This window comes from Caenorhabditis elegans, chromosome III (genome assembly GCF_000002985.6).
Source record: "Caenorhabditis elegans chromosome III".
Lineage (NCBI taxonomy): Eukaryota > Metazoa > Nematoda > Chromadorea > Rhabditida > Rhabditidae > Caenorhabditis > Caenorhabditis elegans.
Window position 1 is genome coordinate 10198724 of NC_003281.10, and position 19972 is coordinate 10218695.

The following is a 19972-nucleotide window of genomic DNA, read 5'->3' on the forward strand; positions in this document are numbered from 1 at the left end:
GATGAATGACATAATTTCGGTCTCTTTCAGTATGCTGGTGAACATCAGGAAAATGTGTGTAGAAGGTAGAGGCTTCTGGTTTAAGAAACTAAGAAACTGCAATTCATAATTCTGTTGAATCTGGTCTTCTCTCTAGGTTCAGCTTTCAAAAAACAATAGCGTTCGATTCAAACAGGTTGTAGAAATTAGGAATTATTTTGTGCTGGTTCTTTTTAGAAATAATGGAAACGGGCAAACCTTTTTGGCGGTAATTTTTAGTTGGAAAAGCCGAAACCTGAAGAATTAGAGACATTATCCAGTAATTCGCGTGATTTTAAAATTGAAAATTCACAGTTTTGCATTTTTGAACAAGTTGAAATTTCACATACTGTTTTTGAGGAACGTTTTTAATTTATAATATGCAAGATATCCTAATTTAATTAAACAAATCACGATGTGTCATTAAAAATCACAAAACAGATGTATCAACGATCAGCATCTACCTCATTTGTAAAAAAAGGAAATCGGTGGCACCTGTTTGACTCGTTACAGGTGAGCAAATAGTTAGGAATTAGCTAATAGGCGTATCTTTTCTCAAAAATTTGTATAAAAGAGAGGGCTGTGGGGGTTTTAGATACTATCAAAAGTCAATCATCATGTTCTCTCTTAAGACCATCGCCATCTACTTCCTCGTCATTTTGTCTGTTTTTGTTGTTCATACTTCAGCTACATGTGCTGATGATGAAGGTTAGTTACGAGCATTATTTACTTCTTCTGAAGCCTTTGTATTTTCAGATGGTCACTGCGCCGTCTTCGCTGAACTTTGCGACAATGCTGACTTCGCCGACTACACATCCAAATGTGCCAAGACATGCGGAAAGTGCTAAAGCCTAATCGAAACTGCTCTCCTTTTGTAATTATTGGTAGCTCCCTTTGACGGTTGAAGCACCATTCTTTTCCCCACTTCTCGTTTTTAGTCACCGTCATTCTGCTAGTTTAATTTAACTTTCAAGAAATTAATTCTTCATTTAGGACTGGTCATCCTAAATTTGAATTTTTATAGTTTCTGAAAGCTACTTCTCATTTTCATTGTCGTCGTCATCTTTATCTGTGTGTCTGTCTTGTCGCCTCAATTTGTCAAATAACAATTTCATCTCAAATTGTTTTATTTACTTTGGAAAGCCTAAAAAATCAATGCAGAGAAAGAGCATAATCAAATTTATCAGAACCTGGGAATTTCTTCTGTGCTCGTCGTTTTATTTCAGAGTAGAAACACTGTTTCATTCCCTCAAATACTTCATAGCAAGGCAGATATGATGCATCAATTGGGGTGAATCGATTCGGTCGTTGATCACAGAATGAAAGACATTTTCTTCCGGCTACAGTAGTTGTGATTCCAGATGTCTCACAGCATTCTCGATGATCGAGTCCTTGCGCAGCACAATAATGTATTTCGTTGATGGCTTCGATGGGGCATTTGTGAACTTTATTGAACATTGCCTCTATCTAGAAAAGCAATTGATTGAAATCAGGGAAAAAGGTACGTGTTTAGTATACCTGGCTCAAAAATATTCACCATTTTGAAACTTTTACTTGAACCTTTTTAGTCTTAAAAAAATAAATAAAAAATCAAAAGCCTAAAAATGCAAAACATTCAAAATTTCGATTAAAATATCATTTTTAAAAGAAATGAATGGATAGCATATTGGAAAATATTTTTGGGTCAGGTATGCTTAATACAAAATTTCCAAAAAAAATGATTGAGAGCTGTTTATTTGTAAATCTATAATATAAAAGTTCCACAGAAAACAGCCGTGTGCGGCATATTTCAAAATTTGCCGAGCTCGGCAAATTCGGCAAATCCACTTTTTGAAAATTGCCGAGTTCGGCAAACGGCAAATTTGGCAAATTTACCGCACACCTCTTACAGAAACTCCAATTTTTAGATAGCAAATTGTATACTTGATATTATTTCATGCGGTGAAACCTTTTAGACTATTAACAAAATTCCAGAATACTGTAACTTCCCGATAAACTTAAATTGTTTGACCTACCGTTGTGAATGTATAAGTATTAAAATGACACAGCTGCAGACAGGAATCTGGAAGACCTCGAGCTTCACAGCACGATCGGAAAATAAAATTGGGATTTGTTAATCTGTCAACACTTAAATGTTGGGATGTCTTCTCCGGTCGTAACGCGACACTTGCTTCTGCCAACTCAGCCTGTTCATGTGTCTCATCGTTTACCAAGACTCCGTCAATTCGTTTAGTTAGTGAGCCAAACGCTTTTCTTCGAGCACAACCGTATTGTCCGCAGGCATATCCTTGTTGGCATTGATTTCCTCCACAAGATACCTGTGGAAAATTAGAGTCAGAAAATGAATTCGAATGAATTTTTTAACAGTCACAAATGCTTTGATAGTCAAATCACTTCGATAGCAGTGACAAATTTTCTTTCTACAAATGACTTATGAAAGTTATACGGGCATTAAAATTCAATTTCAAGTTAACTATGTTTTTACTTACCGGTGGAGGAGTCCGCCGTTTACAGCAACCACCTGATTGACTGCAACAATGCATTAGACCTATGCAAAACGATAAAATAAGGAGTAGAAGCTGCATGGTAGAGCTATCAAAAATTAGCAAAACTTCTTCAGAACTTGGGTTTTTATATCAATTATTAAGTTGACGCAACTGGTATTTTGAGTACCTATACCTAGCCGCAATTACATATTGTTAATTGGTAGTCACTCAAGAGAACTCAAGAGGATTTGAGAATATTCGAGAGGTAACTGGAATAAGTGGTCATCTACTTGGGCTTTGGCTAATTATAATTATAGTCAAGTGTAATTATCAATGAATATAAAATCTGAGAGTTTCAAGTAACATTTCCATAGTTTCATATCTCCTCTACCATCATGATCCGAATCTTCTTTGTTCTTCTCGCTACTCTCCTCATTCTCACCGATGCATGTGGATCTAGTGGTGCATGTGGTTGCTGTGGTTGCCGAGCAAAAGCAAAGGCGAGAGCTGCAAAACGAGTTAGTGGAGATTTGGTTCAAGAGTTTGATGGAAAGGATGATGGAAATATTTTTGGACTCAAAGTCTGGAATGATACGAAAACTCCAATCACTGAAAAGAGCATTCAGTTGTTGACAGTAAGTTTGTTTCTGTACATTTGGTAGATCATGGGGATTTTACTGTAAAAAAGTCAAACTTTTAAATATATTTCATATCAATTTTCAGAATCCTAACCACTTGTTCCATGTATGCTGTGAGGAACGACAGTTGCCTCCCGCATGTGTTCAGAAATGCCATTTTAATGTTTATAACAAAGGAGTGGTAGGTTTAAATAGGTCAAGTTTATATTGTGAAATTGAATTTCAAAAATTGTATAGCTGGAATCAATGTTCTTTGGTTCAAGTGAATGCCCGATTGAATTCCTGCCAGAAATGCAATTTTGTGCGGCTCAAGGAAAAGATCATAGCCAGGTAAAAGGTCGTTGAAATCTGCTCAATAACTTCTTACTAGTTTCAGTGTTGCTCACAAAGTCAGGTGGATGCAACGACGGCTGGAAGTAAATGTCTAACCTTCTGCGATCAAACACCCGATCTCTACACTCCAATTGATTACAGCTATGCGCCTTGCCTAGACAGGTTTCCATATCTTTTTATCTTCCAATTCTCGAGGCAAAAGTCATGTTGAATTAAATTGGTTGCAGGTTCGAGGACATGAAACGATGCTTCTATGATAATGTGAAGTCGGATGCAATCACACATTTCGAGGCGAAAAAGAGTTTGCAGGATAAGAGTACATCTTATTAATTGTTTTTGATTTTATATTTACTTAACTTGAGATTTCGAAATAAAATGTGCGATTTCGCAATACCCATCACGACATACTTTGTATTTCATTTTCCATTAAAGCGGAACTATTACACATTTGCGAATTTCTGTGGCAATTGCATAAAAAAACCGGTACCGGGTCTCGACACGAAAGATTCTCTTAAATGCAAAAAGTGTGATCTTCGGTCCGTGGAGTACTGTAACTTCCAGCAGGGCTAATACAAGAGAATTTGAACAGAAAACAATACATAACATTTTTATTCAAAAATGCCAAAAAATTATAATACAATTCAATTTTGAAAACAGTTTTTCGTTGTATTTTGGACCAAAAAAATCGGTTTTTTTTTGCGCAACGTTGTTGGATTCTCAACGTGTTTTATCTCAGTTTTTCCTTGAATTTCGGTAAAACAGAACAAAAAATGAAATGTTCAAAAAAAGTGTTCCAAACTACAGTACTCCTTAAAGGCGCGCACACTTTTAAATCAAAGAAAATTGGTCGTGTCGAGACCCCGTACTGTATTTTTTGTGTAAAACTCGAAAAATTTCCGTGTATGAGTGATCTACTGATTGAAATTGAGAAAACAAAGTTTATCCGCAGATCAAATTTGTTTTTTTTTTCTTTTCAATATTTCACGGCAATCATTTCTTAATCCAAACACGTAATTCACTGTCGTAATTGCTGATGACTCATTCATTTCATACGAACGCTTTTCTTTTGTCAATCCTTCGGCCGTACAAACATAAATTTTTCCTTGTGAAATTAAAAACTCCGCCCAAAGCGAAGAAAATTCCCAGAAGAAATTCGGCGGAAAAGCGCGCTCTACCGAGAAGCGGGGCGCGTCGCGTCGCGTGCCCTGTGATGACAGGGCGACTTGTTCAAGCTTGGCAAACAGGAATCATTTCTCTCGATCAACTGGCTTCTGCATGTTTGACAAAGCTCTCTCTTGATAAGACATTTCCGTTCAATTGTTTTATTTTTACGTTTTCCCTCTTTTTAGGTGCGCTATGAGTCCTCAAAAATTTTTCTTTACTCAGCAAAGAGTTCTAACTTTTGGAATTACAATTTTTCCTTCATTTCAAATCATTCACAGTAATAACAGCGGCCAAAGCTAGCTTTAAAGCTGTATATTTTTCCATTTATTCCTTCAATCTACCGATATTCACTTCTATTTCCCGGAAATGTCTCACTTTTGTGATAAATTTTACGTGACTCATCTTTTTATTTTTATCGTGTTCTCTTTTCTTTTTTTTTCAAACATCTCCATTTGCAGGTATATAATTTATTGTAAGAAGTTTTTCCATTCTACACACAGTTTTCAAAGATGGCGCTCCCAATCAAATTTCACGAGCACCTGCAGCTTCCGAATGCTGGAATTCGGGTGCCCAACATTACATTCTCCAATGTCACAATGGAATCTGATAAGAACATTGTTGTTCGTGAGATGGTAGGTCAAATAATCGCAATTAACTGTTCTAAACGGATAATTTCCAGATTGGTGATCAACAACAGGTTGTGATTATTGATTTGGCCGACACAGCGAATCCAACTCGTCGTCCAATTTCTGCTGACTCAGTAATCATGCACCCAACTGCCAAAATTCTTGCTTTGAAATGTTAGTTTTCAGTACCATTTGACTCTGAAGCTTATTTATACCTTTTTTCAGCTGGCAAGACACTTCAAATTTTCAATATTGAGTTGAAAGCAAAAGTGAAAGCTCATCAGAATGTAGAAGATGTAGTTTATTGGAAGTGGATCAGTGAGAAAACGATTGCACTCGTTTCCGACACAGCCGTCTATCATTGGTCGATCGAGGGTGATGCAGCTCCAGTCAAGATGTTCGATAGACATCAGTCGTTGGCCGGAACTCAAATCATAAATTATCGCGCTGATGCCGAAAACAAGTGGCTCGTTCTTATTGGAATTTCCGCAAAAGACTCCCGTGTCGTTGGAAGTATGCAATTGTACAGTACCGAGAGAAAAGTATCGCAGCCAATCGAAGGCCATGCCGCTTGCTTCGTTCGATTCAAGGTAGGACTAATTCGATGATGGATTTGTCATATTAATAATGTTTTAGGTCGATGGAAACCAAAACCCATCTAACTTATTCTGTTTTTCCGTCAAAACCGATAATGGAGGAAAATTGCACGTTATTGAAGTAGGAACCCCAGCTGCTGGAAACACTCCTTTCCAAAAGAAGAATGTTGATGTTCCATATACCGCTGACACAGCTGGCGATTTTCCAGTGTCTATGCAGGTATGTTGCTTATAGTCGTATAAACAAAATTTGATATCTTTCTGATTGATTGTTTATAATTTCAAAAGCTGAATGGTGTTGTTTATAAAATAAATTGTTGGTTTTCAGGTATCTGCGAAGCAAGGAATTATTTACCTGGTAACAAAGCAAGGATATGTTCATCTTTATGATGTCGAGTCTGGAACACGGATTTATTCGAATCGAATTTCGACTGATACCGTATTTGTGACCTGTGAATACACAGCTACAGGAGGAATAATGGGAATTAACAGAAAGGGACAAGTTCTTTCCGTCTCTATCGATGAAGCTAACTTGGTTCCGTTCGTTACGAACCAGCTGCAAAATCCAGATTTGGCTTTGAAGTTGGCCGTGCGTTGTGATCTGCCTGGAGCTGAAGAGTTGTTCGTTCGCAAATTCAACTTGTTGTTCAGCAACGGACAGTTTGGAGAATCAGCCAAGGTTGCTGCATCGGCTCCACAAGGAATTTTGAGAACACCAGCCACCATTCAAAAGTTCCAGCAGTGCCCGTCTACTGGTCCAGGACCATCTCCACTTCTTCAATATTTCGGAATTCTTCTCGATCAAGGAAAGTTGAATAAATACGAAACACTCGAGCTGTGTCGTCCGGTCTTGGCACAAGGAAGAAAGGAGTTGATAACGAAGTGGCTCAATGATCAGAAGTTGGAGTGTTGTGAAGAATTGGGAGATCTCATTAAGCCGCACGATGTGAATACTGCTCTTTCAGTCTATTTGCGTGGAAATGTCCCGCACAAGGTTGTTCAATCTTTTGCTGAAACTGGACAATTCGACAAGATCGTAATGTATGCCAAGCGTGTCGGATTCCAACCAGACTATTTGTTCCAACTTCGTCAAATTCTCCGTAATTCGAATCCTGATCATGGAGCAAAATTCGCTCAACTTCTTGTCTCTGAGAGCGAAAACGGAGAACCACTTGCTGATCTTTCACAGGTAACGAATGAGAATAAGGATTTGGCTAATTTAAACCTTTTCAGATCATTGACTGTTTCATGGAGGTTCAAGCTGTTCAACCATGCACTTCATTCCTTCTCGAAGTTTTGAAGGGTGATAAGCCGGAGGAAGGACATCTGCAAACGAGACTTCTTGAAATGAATCTGCTCGCTGCCCCAGCTGTTGCCGATGCTATTCTAGCCAACAAGATGTTCTCTCACTACGATCGTGCCGCTATCGGACAACTCTGCGAAAAGGCTGGACTTCTTCAAAGAGCTCTCGAACACTTCACTGACCTCTACGACATTAAGCGAACTGTTGTTCACACCCATCTTCTCAAGCCTGATGTGAGTTTCTAATTAGATTTCTAAAATAAATGCTAATTTATTTTCAGTGGCTCGTTGGATATTTCGGAAGCCTTTCTGTTGAAGATTCGGTCGAATGCTTGAAAGCCATGCTCACTCAGAATATCCGACAGAACCTCCAAGTCGTTGTGCAGATTGCATCCAAGTATCATGAACAGCTCGGAGCTGACAAGCTGATTGAGATGTTCGAAAATCACAAGTCATACGAAGGTCTTTTCTACTTCCTTGGTTCGATTGTCAACTTCAGCCAGGACCCAGAAGTTCACTTCAAGTACATTCAAGCTGCCACGCGCACAGGGCAAATTAAAGAGGTTGAGCGTATCTGTAGAGAGTCGCAATGTTATGATGCCGAACGTGTCAAGAATTTCCTTAAGGAAGCCAAGCTCAACGATCAACTTCCTTTGATCATTGTCTGCGATCGTCATAACATGGTTCATGATCTTGTTCTTTACCTGTACAGAAACCAGCTCCAGAAGTACATTGAAGTCTTTGTTCAAAAGGTTAATGCCGCCCGTCTTCCGATCGTTGTTGGTGCTCTTCTAGATGTTGATTGTAGTGAAGATGCTATCAAACAATTGATCATTAACACTCGTGGAAAGTTTGACATTGATGAGCTTGTCGAGGAAGTTGAGAAACGCAATCGTTTGAAGCTTTTGAATCACTGGCTTGAATCGAAAATCCAGGAGGGAGCGACTGATGCTGCTACCCACAATGCGATGGCCAAGATTTACATAGATTCTAACAACAATCCCGAACGATTCTTGAAGGAAAATCCCTACTACGATAGCAAAGTTGTTGGAAAGTACTGCGAAAAGCGTGATCCTCACTACGCCTTCTTGTCATACGAACGCGGACAGTGCGACGCTGAATTGATCAACGTGTGCAACGAGAATTCACTATTCAAGAATCTTGCAAGATATTTGGTGAAGAGAAGAGACTTCACTCTGTGGGAGCAAGTTCTCAACGAAGAGAATGTTCATCGTAGACAGCTGATAGATCAAGTGGTTCAAACTGCTCTTTCCGAAACTCAAGATCCCGAAGACATCTCTGTGACTGTTAAGGCATTCATGGCTGCCGATTTGCCGAACGAACTTATTGAACTTTTGGAAAAGATTGTTCTCGATAACTCTGCATTCTCGGAGCACCGTAATCTTCAAAATCTGCTCATTTTGACTGCAATGAGAGTAAGTTAATTATTTTAGAAAACATATTCGATCAATCCACTTTCAGGCCGATAGAACTCGTGTGATGGAGTACATTCAAAAGCTTGACAACTATGATGCTCCAGATATTGCTAACATTGCTATAACTTCTGAACTCTACGAAGAAGCGTTTGCCATTTTCAAGAAATTCGATGTGAACTCAAGTGCCATCAATGTTCTTATCGAGAACGTGAACAATTTGGATCGTGCTTACGAATTTGCTGAAAAGTGCAACCAGTCAGATGTCTGGGCATCTTTAGCCAAGGCACAGCTCCAACAAAATTTGGTGAAGGAGGCTGTCGATTCGTTTATCAAGGCCGATGATCCAGGAGCGTACATGGAGGTTGTGAACAAATGTTCTCAAACGGAGCACTGGGAAGATCTTGTTCGTTACCTTCAAATGGCTCGCAAGAAGAGTCGTGAGTCATACATCGAAACGGAACTCGTTTTTGCTCTGGCCAAGACTGGTCGTCTCACTGAACTTGAAGAGTTTATCGCTGGACCAAATCACGCTCAAATCGGACAAATTGGAGATCGTTGCTTTGACAATGGAATGTTCGATTCCGCTAAGATCCTTTTCAACAATGTTTCCAACTTCGCCAAACTTTCCGTTACTCTTGTTCGTCTTGGAGAATATCAAGGAGCTGTCGATGCTGCACGCAAAGCCAACAGCACGAAGACATGGAAACAAGTGTGCTTCTCTTGTGTCGAGAATGGAGAGTTCCGGCTTGCCCAGATGTGTGGACTTCACATCGTTGTCCACGCTGATGAGCTTGAGGAATTGATCAACTTCTACCAAGATCGTGGACATTTCGAAGAGCTCATTGCTCTTCTCGAAGCTGCATTGGGTCTTGAACGGGCTCACATGGGAATGTTCACCGAACTCGCGATTTTGTACTCGAAGTATAAGCCAGAGAAGATGCGTGAGCATTTGGAATTGTTCTGGAGCCGTGTTAATATTCCAAAAGTTCTTCGTGCTGCCGAGCAGGCTCATCTTTGGTCCGAGTTGGTGTTCTTGTACGATAAATACGAAGAATATGATAACGCCGCACTGACAATGATGCAGCATCCAACTGAATCTTGGAGAGAGCAACATTTCAAGGAAGTCATCGCTAAAGTCGCTAATGTTGAGCTATACTACAAAGCAATGCAGTTCTACCTGGATTATAAGCCACTTCTCCTGAATGACCTTCTTACTGTGCTATCGCCTCGGTTGGATCATTCGCGCACAGTTTTGTTCTTCAATAAGCGTAAGTTTAAATTTCGTTTAGTTTTTAAACTTTTAATAACAATAATTTTCAGTGAAGCAAATCCCACTGGTCAAGCCTTACTTGAGACAAGTTCAAAACTTGAACAACAAGGCTATCAACGAGGCTTTGAATCAGTTGCTCATTGATGAGGAGGATCACGCCGGGCTTCGTTCTTCTATTGAGGCTCAAGACAACTTTGACAATATCACTTTGGCCCAACAACTTGAGAAGCACCCACTTGTGGAATTCAGAAGAATTTCCGCATACTTGTTCAAGGGAAACAACAGATGGAAGCAATCGATCGAGCTTTGCAAAAAAGACAAGCTGTACAAGGATGCCATGGAATACGCTGCAGAATCGAGAAACGGAGAACTCGCCGAAGAGCTCTTGTCATTCTTCCTGGATGAGAAACTTTATGATTGTTTTGCCGCCTCCCTTTACCATTGTTATGATCTCCTTCACCCCGATGTCATCATGGAGCTCGCTTGGAAGCATAAGATTATGGATTACGCCATGCCTTACATGATCCAAGTTATGAGAGATTATCAGACGAGACTTGAGAAGTTGGAGCGTTCTGAGCATGAGAGGAAAGAGGAGAAGGCTGAGCAGCAACAAAACAATGGAATGACCAGTGAGTTTTAACAAATATTTAGAATTTAAATTTATTTGATATTTTCAGTGGAACCACAACTTATGCTTACCTATGGTGCCCCTGCCCCACAAATGACTTATCCAGGAACAACTGGTGGCTATGGCGGACAGCCTGCTTACGGTCAACCTGGACAACCAGGATATAATGCCCCTGGATTTATGTAATTCGATAGTTTTATCCCCATTTTCTTACCCCCACCCCCTCACTTTCTCCCCGCATCAATAATTATATTGTAATTTATTGCTTGATGTCTATACACTTTTTTTGTTTAAATTATGATATTCTATTTCTATTTATTCCGTCCCCTATGAAATTGTGATGGTTGTATTCTAATCCGTGAACTTATCCTTAAGGTTGTTGGTCCGATGTGTCGTCTCTCTCAGTTCTGCCCGTTTTCAAAAAAAAGTTGATCACAACTCTTTTAAACCACCAGAACCATCATGAATAAATTAATTCGTTGTTACCAATCGCGTTCGAGTTTCGGATGAAATACTGGTTCAGTCCATCATCATAACATTTTAGTTTTACGATTTTAACTTTTTGTATTATTCACTAGCTGAATTTTTTAAATTGAGATCTAGAATAAGCCATTTTCAGGCCGTATAATGTCTACTAAGCCCGCCGCCGCGAAGACGAAGCCATCGTGTAGTGAAGGTGGTGATCTACGTGTTGAGACTGAAAATGGTTCGTAGATTAAAAAATTCCACCGCGAAGTTTTGTATAAATTTAATTATTTTGAAGGTGAAACATTCATCACAGCAACACAAAGAGCCGACGGAACTTGGAGAAAAGCGAGACGAGTGAAAGGAGGGTCAGTAATCTGGCGATACTGGGAATATAATACCGCTTGTCGATTTACGAAGAATTTTGTACTAGACGTGACAGAAATTTCGATTTTTCGGCTGTTTTTGCTGATTTTTAGGCGAAATTTTGAAAGAAATATCGTAGTTTTTCCGGGGAATTTCATAATTTTCTCACAAAAAGTTGTATATTTTACCGTTGTGTTGTTCGTTAAATTATTCCTAATTTAATTATTTTGAATTAAAAAGATTGTACAATTGAAGCCAAATCTGTAAAACAATGCGAAATTGCCACTTGTCCACGTGTAGTACAAGATTTCTCGTAAATCGACATGCATAAATCCGCGTCGCAACTTTCAAGATCTTTTCTCCGCTTTTTTAGTTGTATTTCATAGAAATCTTAACAAAGATCAAAAAAAATTAATTTTCGGGGAAAAAAGGACACTGTAAAAAAATTAATTTTTCTCGCGGCGAGACCCAAAATCTGTGCGCCTTTAAGTACGCCTTTCAAGTACATAAAAATACAAATTTCAGATATATTCCTCAAGATGAACAACCAAAATATCAAAATAAAATGCAGCTGGAAGCGACAAACGGCCGAAGTTCTGTTCCAGCAGGAGTGAATCCACGTGCAATGGCTTCTGGTTCATCCCGTAAGCCTGTCAGTGGTGAGTCTTAAATATAATAAATTATACATATTTGTATAATATTTTCTCCATTTTTTCAGCCATCAAAGCTAACGTATGCATCACACCACAGGATCATTTCCAAAAGAAAATCGATTTGACGAAAAAGAAGATTGAGGATATTGAAGGAATGGAATCGAGAATCGCTAGCGGGGAGCTTGTTCCTCAACCGAATCAAGTGAAGAAGATCGCACGAAAGCAGGAGTATTTGGATGAAATTGAAAAGTTGACGCTAGAAATGAAGAAGTTGTGAAGGAGATTGCAACGATTAAATATAGATTCTACCTCTCTGTTTCATTTCATGTGCGATAGTTTCAGATAATTATTTATTTTATATTTTGTATTTTATGAACGGGTTCGATACTTGTCTTTTTTCGGTTGGAATGTACAAAAATACACAGAATACACGAATTGATTAATGGCTAGCAGGGTTTGCTTGATTTGGTGGAAGTGGAGGGTTTTTGGCTTCTGAAAAAAATAAATTAATACATTTTGATAATTTCAAAAGAACAAACCATAGGCTCTGCGCAATGTTTCCGTGATAATCTTCATATCGTTCTCAATCGTTTTCGACCAATTTTCGACATCGCCAATTTCCTTGAGAGCATAATTTAGGCCTTCGGTAATGAAAAGCCATTGTTCAGTTTGTTTCGCAAGAGCTGCTGAATTGTTTTCGAATCGTTTCGCTTCAACGTCCAGGCGTTTTTGGTTTCCGTAGGCTTGAGCGACTCTGAAATTTATTTATTGACCGATTTTGCGATGTTTGCTCAAAAAAGACGGTATCAGGTCTCGAGACGACAGAAGAGTACTGTATTTTCAAACTTTGTTGCTGTGTTATTCATTTTTTAATAAATATATATACTTTAATTGAAAACTGAAAATTGATGGAAATTCGGGAGCAAAAATTACAGTACTTTTTAAAGGCGCACACCTTTTTCTATTTAACAACAATTTGTCGTGTCGAGACCGGGTACAGTATTTTTGACTCGAAAATTGGCGTGTTTCTCCAATAAATCCTCACTTTGCATTCAGATGATCCACGACGGCAGTAGATAAGGTTTGAGCTGCCACGATAGCTTCATTCTTCAATTTTTCTGAAAATTGAAACATTAGTTATTGTTTAGATTATTTTCAAAATGCGATACCTTGAACTTCTCTCCGCAAATGTTGCTTTTTCGAGTGTTCTTTGAGCATATTTGATAATTGTGACATTTTTCTGCAATCGTGATATTTTTCAAAAAAATTGTGTTTATGAAAAAGAAATCAGTAAAGTAATAAAAGCTATGAACAGGAGAATTGAATGTGAAACATTGAAACGTAGAATAAAATCGATACTGAAACGGGAGCTCGCTTAGAACGGGAGGGGAGGGGGACACCAATTCTATTTCTAGGCCACTGGAGCCTTTGGAATATTATTGTCGCTGGGTTATCTGAATTCTGAGAATGCGTATTGCGCAACATATCTGACGCGCAAAATATATCAGCGCTACAGTAGTCATTTAAAGAATTACTGTAGTTTTCGCTACGAGATATTTTGCGCGTCAAATGTGTTGCGTAATACGAATTCTCCGAATCTTGTGTTCACGTAATAGCAACCACTATAGCTTAAATCGCGGCGAGACCCAATCGGAGATAATAGTAAAACCAAATTCTCAACCCTCAACTGAGCTTCCGATCTTTGATCAAAACACCGTTGGCATTTAATTATCCGTCGAATCAGCATTCATTTTAAATTCAAAATGTAATCGGATTTTGTTTCTCTCTCGGAAAATACATCGATTTTTCTCCATTCTTTTCAAACAGTCTCGAATGATATGACTGTCAGTTACAATCAGTCTGTGGCCACTTCAAGGCCTTGGACTTTTCTAGCCCTTATCTTCAGGTGAGAAGCTTGATTAATTAATTATTAGCATATTTTGTATTTACACAAAAATACATATTTAACGCGCAAAATATCTCGTAGCGAGAACTACAGTAATTCTTCCAATTAATACTGTAACACTTGTGTCGATTTACAAAATATATCTCAGAATATCATGAATATAATAATCCTGTAATATACACCAATTTCTAGATGGCGTGGGTCTGTGTGGAGTGCAATTTGGATACAGTACTCCGTGTGGTTGGGATTATATTTCTTGGTCTCTGCCATATATCGATTCATCCTCTCCGCTTATCAACAACAGATATTTGTTCGATTAGTTGACTATGTAAACTCTCGAATGTCGTACGTTCCCTTAGATTGGATGCTGGGATTCTTCATTGCAGGTGTTCTACGAAGATTTTGGTATTTGTACGATATTATTGGATTTATTGATAAGTTAGTATTATCTAATCTAATACAAGAATATTCTTGAAACTATAGTAGGTCTAAGAAAAGGTTAATTTCAGTATTGCCTGTTCAACGGCAACCTATATAAGAGGAGACAGCGAACGAGCAAAACAGTATCGCAGGAACATTATTCGATATTGTGAACTGACTCAAGTCCTAATTTTCCGTGATTTGTCAATGAAAGCTCGTAAACGATTCCCAACTTTGGATACAGTAGCTGCAGCTGGATTCATGATGCCTCATGAAAAAGCGAATTTCGATCTGATTCAGTACAATTATAATAAGTATTTTCTACCATTCAACTGGGCATGGGCTCTTGTGTACAATGCACGGAAGGAAGGATTAATTGAAGGAGACTATTATGTTACAGTAATCTCTGAAGATATCAAAAAGTTCCGTACAGGACTGGCTTGGGTTTGTAACTACGATTGGGTGCCACTGCCGATTATCTACCCAACTATTGTATGTTTGGCCGTTCATATGTACTTTTTTGTCGGAATTCTGGCTCGCCAATATGTTAAAGGCTCAGAAATTGATCCTGATATGGTAAATTATTTCAGTTTTTTAAATTATTGTTAAATATTATTAAATATTTCAATTTTTAGATAGATCTTGTATTCCCATTTATGACAAGTATCCAATTTGTTTTCTATATGGGTTGGTTGAAAGTCGGAGAAGGTCTACTGAATCCATGGGGTGAAGATCCTGATGATTTTGAGACGAATATGCTGATCGACAGAAACTTGGCGGTAAGCATTTGAAAAAAAAAGGCGGCAAAGGTTTTGCAATACTGCGGCGCGGTTTGATGCATGTCGAATCACGAGAAATTCGTAAATCGGCACACAATAAAACGCCTTGCAAAACCTGCTCTTTTTTAGTCCGAAACTAGAATCTGCGAAATTTCAGATGGGTTTGAAAATAGTCGACGAAGGCTATGATAAAACGCCAAGGCTGGAAAAAGACGCATTCTGGGATGACACGTGGGTTCCACTGTATTCAGAGGCTAGTGCACATGAAAAACGATACCATCAGAGGCAAGGATCATTGGCACATATCAAGTAATACAAAAATTCAAAATTTGATTAAATCGATAATAACTTTTTCTAGAATTGGGCGATCTGTATCACAAGTCAGAATGGTTCCCCGAGATGGGCGACGAGCAAGCATTGTTAAGGAGAGAATTGTAAATGTGAAACCGTGAGTTATCGTTATTTCACAAGATTCTGGCATTTCTTCTTAAAGGCGCATAGTTCTTTTCAGATGGGTCTTGGCGCGCAAGTCAGGTTATTTCTAAAAAATATAATCTTTTTGTTTTCTTTTTAGAAAAATAATAAGAATAAAACAAAAATCGCTAAAAACAAAGTAATTTAATTGTAAAATGCGAGGAAAATAAATAAAGACTACCATAAACTTTTTTGCGCGCTGAGACCATCTGAATAATACCATGCGCCTTTAAGATAATAATATAGGATTAAACTTTTTCTAAACACGAATGAATCTAGAGGAAGTGGAATCGGTGATATTCTTCGACCATCTTCACTTCTCAACCTAATGAAACACGCTTCCTCGTCACGCAGTTTGGAGCGGCAGAGAAGTCCCGGAAGCTTCAGAATGGAAACTCTGACGCCTGGCTCGCCAACAAATACACCGATTGAACCCATTGATAAAATTGATAAGAAAAAATAGACATGTTCTCTTTTGGATGCTATCCGATTTGTAGTACTGTAAAATTAATTGTAATTAATTCAATAAAGAAATTTGAAGACTCGATTTATTTTCAATCAGAGCTCAGAACGCTTTGAAGAGAATCTCGGTACGGAGGGGAACAAATCAGCTTCATAAGCTGAAACATAATGATTCTAATTCTCTTATCCTGAGACTACTAACCTAGAAACAATCGATACTGAAGATTGGTGGGGAAAATGTATGGTATGGAAAAGGGGGAAACAATCAATTTATTACACTTTACAACAAAAAAGATCAAGGTGTGGGAACTTATTTCTTGGCGGCGAGAGCAAGCTTGATAAGTCCATCGGTGGAGTGTGACTTTGGACGTTCGAGTGGAAGTCCCATACCTCTGGCCCAGATCAATTGCGAGAGACATCCGAGAGCTCTAGAAACTCCGAAAAGAACAGTGTAGAAGGACATCTCGGTCATTCCAAAGTATTGAAGAAGGACACCGGAGTGGGAGTCCACGTTTGGCCATGGGTTCTTGGCTTTTCCTTGTTCGAGAAGAATTCCTGGAGTGATCTTGTAAAGAGTCGAGACCAGCTTGAAAAGATCATCGTTTGGCAAATGTTTAAGGGCGAATTCACGTTGGCACTCGTATCTTGGATCGGTTTTTCTAAGTACGGCATGTCCATATCCTGGTACAACTTGGCCGCTCTTCAAGTGCTTCCATACCCATTCCTTAAGTTGTTCCTCGGTGTAGTTAAAACCGATTTCTCCAACAATCTTGTTCAAGAAAACGAGAACCTGGAAAAAATTGTTTTTAATAAAATAAGAATAAATTAAAGTTTAGTACCTCTTGGTTAGCCAATCCGTGGAGTGGTCCAGCAAGTCCAGCCATGGCGGCGGAGAAGGAAAGGTATGGATCAGAAAGAGCAGATCCTACAAGATGGGAAGTGTGAGCGGATACATTTCCTCCTTCGTGATCAGAGTGAATAACAAGGTAGAGTCTCATAAGCTCAGCGAAAAGTGGATCATCATATCCAAGCATAGAAGAGAAGTTGGCGGACCAATCTTTCTTTGGATCGATGACACTGACTGCAGATCCATCACGGTACAGGTTGCGATAGATGATAGCGGCAACAGTTGGCAATTTAGCGAGAAGATCCATTGAGTCCTGAAAACTGTTTATGTCAGTCATCCGTTCAAAGAGACAGCTGTTGTTTTTTGATGTTTACCTCATAAGCGTACTCCCAGTAGGAGGCCTTGGCGACTCCACGAGCATAAGCTCCGGCGAATTTGCTTTCATTGTTCAAAGCAGCGATAGCGGCGATGAATTGAGCCATTGGATGGAGGTTATCTGGGAAGTTGTCGAGCATTCGGACAACGTGGGTTGGAAGATCGGCACGGGCGTTCCATTCTTTTGTGATAGCGGCAGTCTGGGCCTCGGATGGAACATCTCCTGTACACAAAAGCCACCAAATGGCTTCTGGAAGCGGCTCTTCTCCTCCCTTTGCTTTTGGAAGAAGCTTTTGGCATTCTGGGATAGAGTATCCACGGAATCTGATTCCCTCCTCTGGGTCAAGAACTGAGGTTTCGGTGACCATTCCCTTCATGCTTCTCATGCCTCCGTAGATCTTGAAAAAGAGACTATGAATTTAAACTTCCTAGTAGTTGCTTACCATGTCAATGTTCACATTTTGAACGACGGTGCTACCGTGCTCTGTGCGGAATGACTTCACTTTAGCGTTGTGGGCTGGGATCTTCTTGGAAAGAACCTCCTTCAAATTGGTGGATCCTTCAGCAGATGTTGAAAGTGGAGCGACTTGACACACAGGGATGACTCCCTTGGTGATAAGTCTGCGAATAGCCATTCCAGAGAGCGACATTTTCTGGTCGGATTAAACCTGGAAATCACGAAAATTTAAAATTGGAAAACTTGCATCGTCATATCAATGTGGCGGGTCACGCAATTAAAAAAAACAGATGAGATTTATCATTTGAGAACTTGAAAATGATGATAAATTTTATTGAAACATTTTAACTACGCTGTGAAGGTGAAACAATTTGCGACCGCGACCCACACTCGTTCAAAAATGAGGACGGGCGGCGCGCAGGCCGCACACTTTTTTCTTTTCTTCTCTAAATCTCGCTCTCGTGCACTGCAGAGAATGAGTGTGGAAAAGAGTTTTGTAGAGGTCAGAGGCATAGAGATTACGCATCTTCTATAGAATTCTATTGATGATTGATGGAACCACGTTGGGGAGAAAACGGACAAAGAACATCATTGGTATTTACTGTTTCTATAAGTGATGGAGGTAATGATAAAACACAGCCGCCCGTTGATGGAGTGAGAGCACATTGTCTTCATAGAAATAGAAACCATAACGCACAAAACTGTGACGTTTCGCACACAATCTTACCACGCGGCAGGCACACAAAGAACAATCACAGTAGAATTGACACGAGGAAAAGTAATGGAGGGAGAGAAAACACAAAGAACGACAAAAATATAATTTCGAGTAGTTTCAACTCTGAATGGCATTATTCAAAAAAATATTTAAAAAGGATATAATCATTCAGACGCTTCATTTTTCAGGAATACGCAATAATATTTTCAATCCGTGAAATCATAGGTGTTGAAATGGATAATCGCCGATTTACAAGCACACTGTTTAGCCTCTTCCGCCGATGAACCATGTCCAGCAAACACTAGCGGCCCGGAATCTGGCATATTCTTCTTCCGTAGCTTTTCCTTCTCGGCAGTAGCCTTCATAATTTCTTCAGTCTGGGTGTGTTCTGCTCCCATTTCCAAATCGTCGGGGTCTGGAGAAACTAGACGCCGGAACGAGATTTCCAATAGCACCTGATGTATTCCCATTGTGCTCACTGATAATACGTTGAAATCCATGCTGTAGTCTGAAAATCTTTTCTTGTCCGAGAGTATATCAATCAGTGCGGAATGCTTGTCTTTAATCTTGGATGCTTGATCCTGAATTTCGAGTAAATGTTCAGCTTCTTCCAAATTTTCAATCACATCAACTGAAAGCAGTAAAATTAAATATTAACTACAATTATTTGGAGGCATACCCATATCATATGATTCCAGAGATTCGATACCGTCTTCCAACGCTTTCCACATCAACCATGCTGCAAGATTCTTTGCGTCCTTCTTCTTACTTCTGATTCCTCTGGTTTTTTGATTGCACATCTGAAATTTTTTATTATTTTCGAGTTATTAATTAGCAGTTCTACCGTGCATATAACCAAGAAACGCTCGGTTCTCTCATTCTTGGAATCTTCATAGATTGGGGCTTGCAGCTTGCTTTTTTGAGATTTTTCCTGCAACTTTCCGACCCAATTCTCGGTTGGCGAAATACCAGGTGGAAATTCAGCACTTGTAGGAATCGAATCATCGTTATCGTTATCCTGAACAGCATCTGAAGTTGATCGTTTCAATTCCTCAGCCTTATCCGATATTTGATCACTGAAAACAATTGAAATATAATTCAATTTGATAAACTTGAAAGCATTACATATTCGAAAGAGCTTCTTCTTTGGTTGTTCCAGGAATGAAAAAGATTTCGTGCTTTCCTTTCTCCACAACCTTGCGTAAATATTCAACAGCAGCCTTTTGTCTCGCAGCTTTCTTGCTTGTTGCCTGGCCTTTTACAGTAATTTCATTCAGAATCAACGTCATCTCGAAGCCTTCAGGAAGTTCGACAGTGCCCCAAGTTGGCGTCTTTTGATAGACAGCCTTAGCAGCCTCTTCTAGTACCATGAGGGGAGTTTTCTTCAGAAACATCTCCAAATCTGTTCTGTTTCTTGGCGTTTTGTTATCCTCCGATCGGGAAGGCTTCATAGGAACATCTGATCCACCGAAAACGCTTTCAAACGTTAGTTTGGTTAAATCCATCTATAAATAATATAATTTGAAACAAAAATAATAGCGGATCTCGTTTAAAGA

The 19972-nt window shown here is 39.1% G+C and overlaps 9 protein-coding genes and 1 non-coding gene across 11 annotated transcripts; 5 read left to right on the top strand and 5 right to left on the bottom strand.

Moving 5' to 3' along the window:
• The first annotated feature begins 628 nt into the window (after positions 1-628).
• Positions 629-1136, top strand: T20G5.8 (ShKT domain-containing protein). The gene is made up of 2 exons (NM_066857.7): positions 629-726; positions 775-1136. The coding sequence occupies exons 1-2, from the start codon at positions 636-638 to the stop codon at positions 864-866; spliced, it is 183 nt and encodes a 60-aa protein (NP_499258.1). The 5' UTR covers positions 629-635; the 3' UTR covers positions 867-1136.
• An 8-nt stretch (positions 1137-1144) lies between these two features.
• On the bottom strand, positions 1145-2612 carry dbd-11 (DB domain-containing protein). The gene is made up of 3 exons (NM_171225.2): positions 2508-2612; positions 2034-2336; positions 1145-1485 (listed from the first exon to the last, which is right to left on the bottom strand). The coding sequence occupies exons 1-3, from the start codon at positions 2601-2603 to the stop codon at positions 1171-1173; spliced, it is 714 nt and encodes a 237-aa protein (NP_741267.1). The 5' UTR covers positions 2604-2612; the 3' UTR covers positions 1145-1170.
• A 268-nt stretch (positions 2613-2880) lies between these two features.
• On the top strand, positions 2881-3872 carry dbd-12 (DB domain-containing protein). The gene is made up of 5 exons (NM_066858.4): positions 2881-3139; positions 3228-3323; positions 3380-3472; positions 3519-3637; positions 3703-3872. The coding sequence occupies exons 1-5, from the start codon at positions 2900-2902 to the stop codon at positions 3803-3805; spliced, it is 651 nt and encodes a 216-aa protein (NP_499259.1). The 5' UTR covers positions 2881-2899; the 3' UTR covers positions 3806-3872.
• On the bottom strand, positions 2966-3115 carry T20G5.17. The gene has a single exon (NR_052687.1). It is a non-coding gene; the product is annotated as an Unclassified non-coding RNA T20G5.17 (non-coding RNA).
• A 1225-nt stretch (positions 3873-5097) lies between the features above and the next one.
• On the top strand, positions 5098-10981 carry chc-1 (putative clathrin heavy chain 1). Its single transcript, NM_066859.5, has 10 exons — positions 5098-5271; positions 5319-5439; positions 5491-5855; positions 5902-6081; positions 6190-7050; positions 7095-7397; positions 7445-8599; positions 8646-9867; positions 9920-10498; positions 10547-10981. The coding sequence occupies exons 1-10, from the start codon at positions 5149-5151 to the stop codon at positions 10681-10683; spliced, it is 5046 nt and encodes a 1681-aa protein (NP_499260.1). The 5' UTR covers positions 5098-5148; the 3' UTR covers positions 10684-10981.
• A 135-nt stretch (positions 10982-11116) lies between these two features.
• T20G5.9 (Partner of Y14 and mago) lies at positions 11117-12370 on the top strand. The gene is made up of 4 exons (NM_066860.3): positions 11117-11203; positions 11261-11330; positions 11854-11987; positions 12047-12370. Exons 1-4 carry the CDS (start codon positions 11125-11127, stop codon positions 12256-12258), a joined length of 495 nt encoding a protein of 164 aa, NP_499261.2. The 5' UTR covers positions 11117-11124; the 3' UTR covers positions 12259-12370.
• blos-1 (Biogenesis of lysosome-related organelles complex 1 subunit 1) lies at positions 12279-13223 on the bottom strand. Its single transcript, NM_066861.5, has 4 exons — positions 13151-13223; positions 13027-13099; positions 12521-12735; positions 12279-12473 (listed from the first exon to the last, which is right to left on the bottom strand). Exons 1-4 carry the CDS (start codon positions 13215-13217, stop codon positions 12421-12423), a joined length of 408 nt encoding a protein of 135 aa, NP_499262.2. The 5' UTR covers positions 13218-13223; the 3' UTR covers positions 12279-12420.
• Positions 13224-13672: 449 nt separating this feature from the next.
• Positions 13673-16107, top strand: best-18 (the record flags this gene model as incomplete). 2 transcript variants are annotated; one of them, NM_001268138.2, is made up of 7 exons in its annotated part: positions 13673-13887; positions 14080-14325; positions 14397-14883; positions 14943-15086; positions 15244-15395; positions 15445-15534; positions 15840-16107. In NM_001268138.2, the coding sequence occupies 7 exons, from the start codon at positions 13820-13822 to the stop codon at positions 16021-16023; spliced, it is 1371 nt and encodes a 456-aa protein (NP_001255067.1). In that variant the 3' UTR covers positions 16024-16107. The 2 variants fall into 2 exon arrangements, with proteins under 2 accessions (NP_001255067.1, NP_001255068.1); NM_001268139.4 differs by lacking the exons at positions 13673-13887; positions 14080-14325; positions 14397-14883; positions 14943-15086 and having other exon boundaries at positions 15840-16105.
• cts-1 (putative citrate synthase, mitochondrial) lies at positions 16048-17912 on the bottom strand. The gene is made up of 4 exons (NM_066863.9): positions 17688-17912; positions 17244-17642; positions 16862-17182; positions 16048-16812 (listed from the first exon to the last, which is right to left on the bottom strand). The coding sequence occupies exons 1-4, from the start codon at positions 17892-17894 to the stop codon at positions 16333-16335; spliced, it is 1407 nt and encodes a 468-aa protein (NP_499264.1). The 5' UTR covers positions 17895-17912; the 3' UTR covers positions 16048-16332.
• Positions 17913-18578: 666 nt separating this feature from the next.
• On the bottom strand, positions 18579-19923 carry rde-4 (DRBM domain-containing protein). The gene is made up of 4 exons (NM_066864.5): positions 19542-19923; positions 19261-19492; positions 19096-19216; positions 18579-19047 (listed from the first exon to the last, which is right to left on the bottom strand). The coding sequence occupies exons 1-4, from the start codon at positions 19919-19921 to the stop codon at positions 18623-18625; spliced, it is 1158 nt and encodes a 385-aa protein (NP_499265.1). The 5' UTR covers positions 19922-19923; the 3' UTR covers positions 18579-18622.
• Between the last annotated feature and the right edge of the window lie 49 nt (positions 19924-19972).

Bases quoted from the DNA above. Each gene is read 5' to 3' on its own strand.
- T20G5.8 (NM_066857.7), top strand. From the start codon at position 636: ATGTTCTCTCTTAAGACCATCGCCATCTACTTCCTCGTCATTTTGTCT. The intron at 727-774 runs GTTAGTTACGAG...TTGTATTTTCAG, and splicing joins TACATGTGCTGATGATGAAG to ATGGTCACTGCGCCGTCTTC.
- dbd-11 (NM_171225.2), bottom strand. From the start codon at position 2,603: ATGCAGCTTCTACTCCTTATTTTATCGTTTTGCATAGGTCTAATGCAT. The intron at 2,337-2,507 runs GTAAGTAAAAAC...AATTTTCCACAG, and splicing joins AACGGCGGACTCCTCCACCG to GTATCTTGTGGAGGAAATCA. The intron at 1,486-2,033 runs GTAGGTCAAACA...TTGCTTTTCTAG, and splicing joins ATACTTATACATTCACAACG to ATAGAGGCAATGTTCAATAA.
- dbd-12 (NM_066858.4), top strand. From the start codon at position 2,900: ATGATCCGAATCTTCTTTGTTCTTCTCGCTACTCTCCTCATTCTCACC. The intron at 3,324-3,379 runs GTAGGTTTAAAT...AAAATTGTATAG, and splicing joins ATGTTTATAACAAAGGAGTG to CTGGAATCAATGTTCTTTGG. The intron at 3,473-3,518 runs GTAAAAGGTCGT...TACTAGTTTCAG, and splicing joins AAGGAAAAGATCATAGCCAG to TGTTGCTCACAAAGTCAGGT.
- chc-1 (NM_066859.5), top strand. From the start codon at position 5,149: ATGGCGCTCCCAATCAAATTTCACGAGCACCTGCAGCTTCCGAATGCT. The intron at 5,440-5,490 runs GTTAGTTTTCAG...ACCTTTTTTCAG, and splicing joins CAAAATTCTTGCTTTGAAAT to CTGGCAAGACACTTCAAATT. The intron at 5,856-5,901 runs GTAGGACTAATT...ATAATGTTTTAG, and splicing joins CTTGCTTCGTTCGATTCAAG to GTCGATGGAAACCAAAACCC.
- T20G5.9 (NM_066860.3), top strand. From the start codon at position 11,125: ATGTCTACTAAGCCCGCCGCCGCGAAGACGAAGCCATCGTGTAGTGAA. The intron at 11,204-11,260 runs GTTCGTAGATTA...ATTATTTTGAAG, and splicing joins ACGTGTTGAGACTGAAAATG to GTGAAACATTCATCACAGCA. The intron at 11,988-12,046 runs GTGAGTCTTAAA...CCATTTTTTCAG, and splicing joins ATCCCGTAAGCCTGTCAGTG to CCATCAAAGCTAACGTATGC.
- blos-1 (NM_066861.5), bottom strand. From the start codon at position 13,217: ATGTCACAATTATCAAATATGCTCAAAGAACACTCGAAAAAGCAACAT. The intron at 13,100-13,150 runs GTATCGCATTTT...TTCAATTTTCAG, and splicing joins TTTGCGGAGAGAAGTTCAAG to AAAAATTGAAGAATGAAGCT. The intron at 12,474-12,520 runs GTTTGTTCTTTT...TATTTTTTTCAG, and splicing joins AACATTGCGCAGAGCCTATG to AAGCCAAAAACCCTCCACTT.
- cts-1 (NM_066863.9), bottom strand. From the start codon at position 17,894: ATGTCGCTCTCTGGAATGGCTATTCGCAGACTTATCACCAAGGGAGTC. The intron at 17,643-17,687 runs GTAAGCAACTAC...CTCTTTTTCAAG, and splicing joins AAAATGTGAACATTGACATG to ATCTACGGAGGCATGAGAAG. The intron at 16,813-16,861 runs GTACTAAACTTT...AATTTTTTCCAG, and splicing joins ACGGATTGGCTAACCAAGAG to GTTCTCGTTTTCTTGAACAA.
- rde-4 (NM_066864.5), bottom strand. From the start codon at position 19,921: ATGGATTTAACCAAACTAACGTTTGAAAGCGTTTTCGGTGGATCAGAT. The intron at 19,217-19,260 runs GTAGAACTGCTA...AAAAAATTTCAG, and splicing joins GTTTCTTGGTTATATGCACG to ATGTGCAATCAAAAAACCAG. The intron at 19,048-19,095 runs GTATGCCTCCAA...TACTGCTTTCAG, and splicing joins TCTGGAATCATATGATATGG to TTGATGTGATTGAAAATTTG.